The 7,061-nt window shown below is 41.1% G+C and overlaps 1 protein-coding gene across 1 annotated transcript in view; it reads right to left on the bottom strand.

The window, feature by feature from the left end:
• Positions 1–912: 912 nt before the first annotated feature.
• Positions 913–7,061, bottom strand: part of AMMECR1 (AMMECR nuclear protein 1) — a 96,928-nt gene continuing 90,779 nt past the window's right edge. The window contains exons 5-6 of the mRNA XM_033138376.1: positions 5,883–5,979; positions 913–3,502 (exon numbers count right to left, since the gene is read on the bottom strand). Of these exons, the coding sequence (XP_032994267.1) occupies positions 3,388–3,502; positions 5,883–5,979 (212 nt within the window). The 3' untranslated portion in view covers positions 913–3,387. The remainder of the gene's footprint in view (positions 3,503–5,882; positions 5,980–7,061) is intronic.

The raw sequence follows: 7,061 nt of genomic DNA, 5'->3' as shown, positions 1-7,061 counted from the left end.
AAGGACTGGAAGGCAGGCATTTTTTTTATTTTTTTTTAAAGGAGCAGCATTTAGGCTTGGCTGGAGGATTCTTTGGTTCGATCCAACACACAAGAGATGTAATCTACTCCAGGCAACAGTTTCAAGAACCCACACAGTTGAAGACAAGTGAAAAGGTTGAGATACATACGCATCGTGGTGCGGCCCGGTGCTTCCAGCTGACAATTGTGTTGCAGTTGGTGCAAAGCACCTCCCATATCCCACCAGAGCCTGCTGCGGCCCCAGCGGGAAAGTGGCAACGATGCAAGACACATCACTGCACAAGACTCTTCCAGCTGCTGCAACGGTGTATGTTGTGTGTGTGCAGCTCAACTCTCCTTCAGCATAACGGGAGAGACTTGTTCTGGAACTGCCTCATACCACACGGGTGCAGGAAGCAAACTTTTAAAGCTAGAACGAAAGCGCCTTTTGGAATGAAATAAGGCAAAAGTAACTGATCAATGCTTGCCCAAAGCTCAGTGATCAATATCGACAGGAAGGTGAGAAATCTGTCTGGGATTTTCAAAATCAACACGAAATGCTCTGATTTTAATTTGCATATTTAGGAACAATGCACAAGGCATATTTCAAGCCTTGTTTTTTCCTTGATTTGTTTTCAGCGAACAAAGCTACTATGTTCCTGTGAAGTACACCATGTTTTGTACAAATAAACCTACAATTACATAAGAAACATAATCTTTGTGTCGTTGGCACTTCCATGCTCAAGAGGTAAGTGCCAAGAAAAAAATGTCAGCAAGAAACGGATTCGTCTATATGTAAAAACAGAACATTTGCTGAAGCTTCTGTCTCACAACATGCCAAGCAAGAACTCTTCCTAAATGAACATATGCAAGATAGGCTCAGAAGGGTCTGGAGGTTTTTTCATTTGTTTGTTTTTTAAAGCACACCTTTCCAGTTTGTATAACCCTTTGAACTAGTTTTAATTTCCCAAGCAACAGCTACTGAAACATAAGACAAATATGCATTGTGCATTACACTGTGTACAAAAAAGGAGACAAAATGATCCTTTTTCCTCCCCCAAGCCATGGTGGGAAGTATTGCTGACCTCGTCCTTCAAACCCTGCAGGATATTTTATTTAAATCAGTATTTCATTATTACACTGGTAAGAAATTCTGTATAACATCTGCATATATTGAGGATTTTTTTTCTAAAAAAATCTGATATGATTTCCGAGTCCGCATGACCAGTCACGTGACCTGCTCAAGGTTGATTAGCACCTTTAAATACACATATATTTATATATATATAATAGATCTTTTTAAAAAACTTCTAACAATGAGCTCACCCAGAAGCATGAGCTGTAATGAGATAATAGAGGAAAGATGAGATTGGGTGGCCATGGCTGATTTTTCAAATGTTTTGCAGCAGATAATATTTTTTTCAGCTTGTGCTCAAGTTTCCCTTTAAAGGGCAAGAATGAAAAAGTTGCATTCAGAAAGCCACTTGTTGATACCTGTTGTTTCAAGGTGAATCTGCTTTCCAACACCCAAATGGAAAGGGTCCCCACATAACTTCAACAGAAGCAATGGCCAGTTCTTTTCCTGACCTGCAATGTCTGCCAGACATCTGTTGGCTACTTGTGTTTTCAGGCCTTCTGTTCACTTAAAATTAAGGCATTAAAACAGAAAGTTAATATTTGGACATCAAATGCTGTGGATGAAGGAAATGACAGCATTCCCTGTGAGAACTTTCTCTGCTAGCTTCCCTGTTAATGTGAGAGCCACCCTCTGCTTGCCTCCCTGTACGTATGAGAATTAAGAGTACATTTCAGGATTCTTAACCAGCTGCTTGACATTTAATAGTGTTTGGTTTTGCCCAGACTCATCTATCCTCCTATAGGTATGCATATGAACTCCACATCTAGTGAATGAAATATGCTGGGATTCCTGTGAAAATGTATTTGGTTCATCCAAAATTTATTATTGTTATTTATTAAATTTATGTATCACAGGGCTGTTTAGCAAAGAGCCTATCCCCTTGAATATACACTTCATCACTGTCCATGAGAGTTCTGTCAGTACATTAAATAAGGTGAGTCCCAAACTACTAACAGCTTCCAACTTCATGAATGCCTTTTCCCTGTCTCTCTTCCTCATTGCTAGAGTCTGATCAAGACAATAACTCTTTCAGCCCCTTTCACGTAGGACAGAAAGACAGTCATTGCCACAGGACTGATCCCTCCGGCTCAGAACCATTCAGACGACACATTAAATCGAAACACATTTTTCATATCCACCACCATGACTACTTAAAACAGTAATTGTGTTTGGTTGATTGTAACAAACTCCAGGCAACTAGAATATGATGGGAAGAGAAAGAAGAAAACCGATTTCTGCTCTCAAACTAATTTAATTCCTCACCAACTCTCAACAGAGAAAGGAGTTCAATATAGCCATCTTTTCTCCAGTTTCCCCCTATGTCCCCCCTATTATTTTGCGAAAACTTGCATCCTTGTCAAAGGCACTAATACCTAAATCCATTGACTTCCTAATACGACAGCTGCTACATGCCAACTGCTTCAGCACAAAAGCAGCTTCTATCACTGAAGTCTTAGAATGGCATTGGTGCAAACACAAGCCAACCTGCTATACATGGGGCCTGTGAAGGCCTTGAGTCCCATGAGTAAAAAGGTGGCAAATCCTCTTCCTAGATGTGCAGCAATTAAAATGGCAAACACATTGGCCAACACAGCCTGAACTGGCTTTGCAATGAAATTCTTCCTATGATCATTGTATACCACGCTAAAAACCATAGCTGCCTTCTATTCATAATCAAGCAATTCATCTTAAAACCTGCCTCTCCTAGGATTATCAGAAGGATCTGAGGCTCACATATTTACTTACATGAAATAAAAACAAGTTTATAGGAACGTTGAGGATTGTACGGCTAGTCCTACTCAGGCCCCCTTCATAGTCTAAGCTTCTGACCTAAATCTTGTATGTTTTGTTTTTATGAGCAGCTAATCATGCTTGTATTCTCTAATCCAAGCCCTTTAAGCATTATACTCTTTCCTTCCATCCACAGTCTTACAGAGAATCTTGACTGATATAATTCAATGTTAATGAAGTTAGAATTTTAAGGTTTTATATCAAAAGAATCCCAAAAGGTCTATATACTAGCCAAAGTAAGAATTTTTAAAAAAGAGAGTGAAGGGGCTCTTTGTAATGATGCAGCGTTTCCATCCGTTGCCATGATGAACTTAACCTGCTGTGGAGAAGCGCCATCATGGCAACGGAAACTATCATCATAAAATGGTACAGTAATAGAGATAGCTAGACCAAGAGGGGGTGGGGTCTCCTGGGAAGAGGTCTGCAGAGAAGTCCAGGGACTGGTCATGCGGCTCAGTGTCAGGAATAATGGTTGTATGGTGGGAGGGGGTGCCCAATGCCATTCTGGAAGTGATGATGCTGACGGTGAGCAAGGTATTCTGTGTAGCTCATGGTCATCTTCTCACTGCGGTACCTATGGGGGCCGAGAGGGAGAAAAACAGAGACAGAAGGGTTTAAAGAAAAGGAGGAAACACTCAGGATTTCCCAAAGCAACACATCAGGAAACAGACTTCTGACTGCAAAATATTCAGTGAGTAACACAATGCACACACATTGCAGTCTGCATATAGAGGCTACACACACGTATGTCCGAACACAGGTCCCCCCCCCTTTATGATCCATTATCCACCAATGACCTAGGAGCAAGGACTTTATGAGGAATAACCTAAATAGGGTAAGCCTTGGAAGGGACAAGGCCATTATTAATTAATTGTAAGAGTATACCAATGTTGATTCCTACAACTAGTCATTAGGGCTGGAGAATGAGCTTCTATAAACACCTGCTAGCTAGAACCAGCTCTCCTCTCTCTTATGACCTATACTAAAAACAAAACAAAAAACCCACCATGTTTTTTACTTTTAAAATAAAAAACCTGGCTTCCTGTATGTTATTTATCTGAAGCTACTTTTATTAATGAAATCCATCATCCCCATGACCCACTGACTAAGGAGAAGGCAATTCATCAAAAGAGAGCTGCTTTCAGCCACAGTCAGATTTGGCACAGGGAAGAACTCACCAGAGTGCAAGCTTCTAAATCAAGCACATACTGACATGCCAATTCACCAAGCAGCTCTTGGGCTAGCATTCTTTGTGTAGCTTTTCCTTGCCAAATTCAATCAGCCCTGGTCAACATTACCATTGGTCAGGATGATGGGAGTTGTAGTCCAGCAATATCTGGATGATACTATGCTGGCTACCCATACCTTAAGGTTTGGCATCTAGCCCAATGCCTTGAATGTGCATCAGAGACAGTGAAGGGCAGCAAAAGCATCAACAAAAAGCACATGCACAGGACCTGTTTTATGTACTGTCGGACACGACTGAACGACTGAACAACAACAACATGATTTAAAAAGTGCAACTGCTGATATATCAGAATAAAATGAATCGCCAAAGAAGAAGAAGTTGTGAGGGTAAATGGGAAGGGAGGTAAGACCCACAAGGACAAAAGCATTGTAAATTAAACCAGAAGTTCTACTAAGGATGCATGTGCATTTTGGTGTGGCTGCCAACACAGGATTTGGCCCATGATCAGCAACACACACTTATCTGGAATAGTTCTGGAATTGCTTTTAAAGATAGTTTGATCTTTAATTACACAAACAGCACAGATCGGCAAACATTTAGCCATTAAAGAGGGGGGGGGGAGAGACAGAATTGTTCTGCTATGTTTAAAGTTTTCCTTAAAAGCTAAACTGGCTTGAAAGTGAAGCAGCTGCAATCCGGGTCTAATTGAGTCCACCCATTCGGCAATGTGTACAGGACTGGGGAAGTAGTGCCTAGTTAAAAAGGACCATACCTTGCCATCAAATTTGCAAAGATCAGGGACATGGCACCTGTGGCCACCCAGATGTTTGACTCCCAACTCCTGAGCCTGAGTTAGAATGAGGCATGGTGGAATATCAACTGCAGCCAGATCTGGATGGTCAGAGGCTCTGGCATAGATCATAAGCTATAGGCTGACCCAAGTGCCAATACAGAGCTTTGAGGGAAGCTGCTCTGTAAGAAATTGGTAAAATTAAGAGCCCAGAACAATGGCCAAGTCCAATGATAGCTTTCTAGGGCTCAAAACTGATCCTAGATCTGTTCAGCACAAAAGCTGGTCCAGTCATGACACAGTGCTCTGATGTGAGGGCCAAAGCTTTTGATGTTAAATGCATGAACTCATTCAATGTGCATACTTTTAATCTCTGTATGTGTCTATTTTTAATCACCAGTCATTTTAGTAATTGTATACTGTTTGTGGTGTTTTACATTTTATGGTATATGCTGCTGTGCACCTCCATGTTGTATTGCATGAAATGGTGGTATACCAATACTTTCCCAAACAAACAAACAAACATTTCTCAGTTAGCAAAAGCAGCCGGGGATTTTCAGCAGGGGTGCAGCACAGGGGGAAAGGGTTAAGCCCCCTCTGCCCACAGCCTCAATCCTGCAACTAATGCAGTCATACATTTAATGTCACATTTGCTTTGGGCTAAGAGCCTGAAAGCAACTGCCTCAGCCTCTAAATGAAGAGCTTCAGGACTGCTGCTCTCTCATACTGCAATCTGTTCATCATCATAATCAATTCCTCTTTGCAAAGCTCTAATACCCTAATATGCCCAGACTCCTAGAATCCATTAGATCCAGATGCAGAAGAAAGGGGAGAATATTCTATTAAGCGTCATTATTAGATCTTTGCTGCCATTATCAGGAGAGATGCTGCAGGAAACAGCTCACTTTTTGCCAATAATAAAACCAGCATGCCCATGAAATGCAATTGTAAGCATAGAGAAAAATGGACTCCTACCTGGTCAGTTTTATTGTTTTCCTGAAATCGTTTGTAATTGGAGCCTTGTAGCCTCCTTTTCTCAATAAGGAATCTATGGTCTGAATATGGTCCCATCCTGTTGAGAATCATCAGGGGAAGAAAAATACTATTAGAACACAGAAACCAAAAGCCAAATTGCAAGGCATAACTAGTGAAGGCATTATGTAGACCCCAGGGCTGGGTCTAACCATGCAGCATGCAAACCCTCTCACCTAGAAAAATGCCCTTGCAAGAAGAAATCTGACCTATTGCTTCCTGTAAAGATGTGTGGGCAGTCCGAAGGCACACACAGTTCTGCTTTCTAGAGCTCGTTTTTTTAACATTTGATGCTTTTAGTTTGTATACTGACTTGTGATGTTTTATATGGAAGAGCAGCTTCATAGAACTGTTTCAAGTATGTATGTAATAAGCAAACAAGAAATTTGCTGCCATGTTTGCACTAAAAAACTACATGAAGTCATTTGGAATTGAAGTTTCTAATGGTAATATTGCATGTATGTTGGTTAAATCTTGGCCCCACAAAAGGTAAAACAGACACACACACTCTCAAACTGCAGCATCAAAACAGGGCAAGGCAAGGGAACCCTCTGAGATGTTGTTGGGTCTCCAACTCCCATCAGCCTCAGCCAGCCTGGCCAAATGGTGAGGGATGATGGGAGCTATAGTCCAACAGTTATCTGGAGGTCCACGGGACCTCCACCCACAAGCTAGAGTGCTGGACTACATGAAGACCCAGGTTCACAACCTCAGCCAATTCTGAAGTTCATTGGGTGATCCTAGGTCATTGTCCACCCTTCTGAGACAGAGTTATTGCTGACAATAAATAGAGGGAGGGGACTATGTGTATCGCCCTGAGATCCCTGGAGGAAGAACAGGATAAACATTTTGTAAAAAATAAATAAAATCAAAATCAGAACTATGTTCCTATTTTATGCTTATATTACAGGTGAGGAACTGATAATAAATAGACATGGCTTAGAAGTAGCCGACTATAGTTCCTTAAGATGAACCACATTTTACATCTTAGTATAAAATGGTGATCAGCAAATGCATAACTTACATTTTATCAAAGATGCTGTATCATAGCAATGCGCAAAATAACAATGTTATTTAACGAAGAACAATCTAACCACAAACAACTGTTGATCAACCTTTGCC

This window comes from Lacerta agilis, chromosome Z (genome assembly GCF_009819535.1).
Source record: "Lacerta agilis isolate rLacAgi1 chromosome Z, rLacAgi1.pri, whole genome shotgun sequence".
NCBI lineage: Eukaryota > Metazoa > Chordata > Lepidosauria > Squamata > Lacertidae > Lacerta > Lacerta agilis.
Note: the sequence above shows the minus strand (reverse complement) of the source record. Positions and strands in the feature narration are given on the sequence as shown.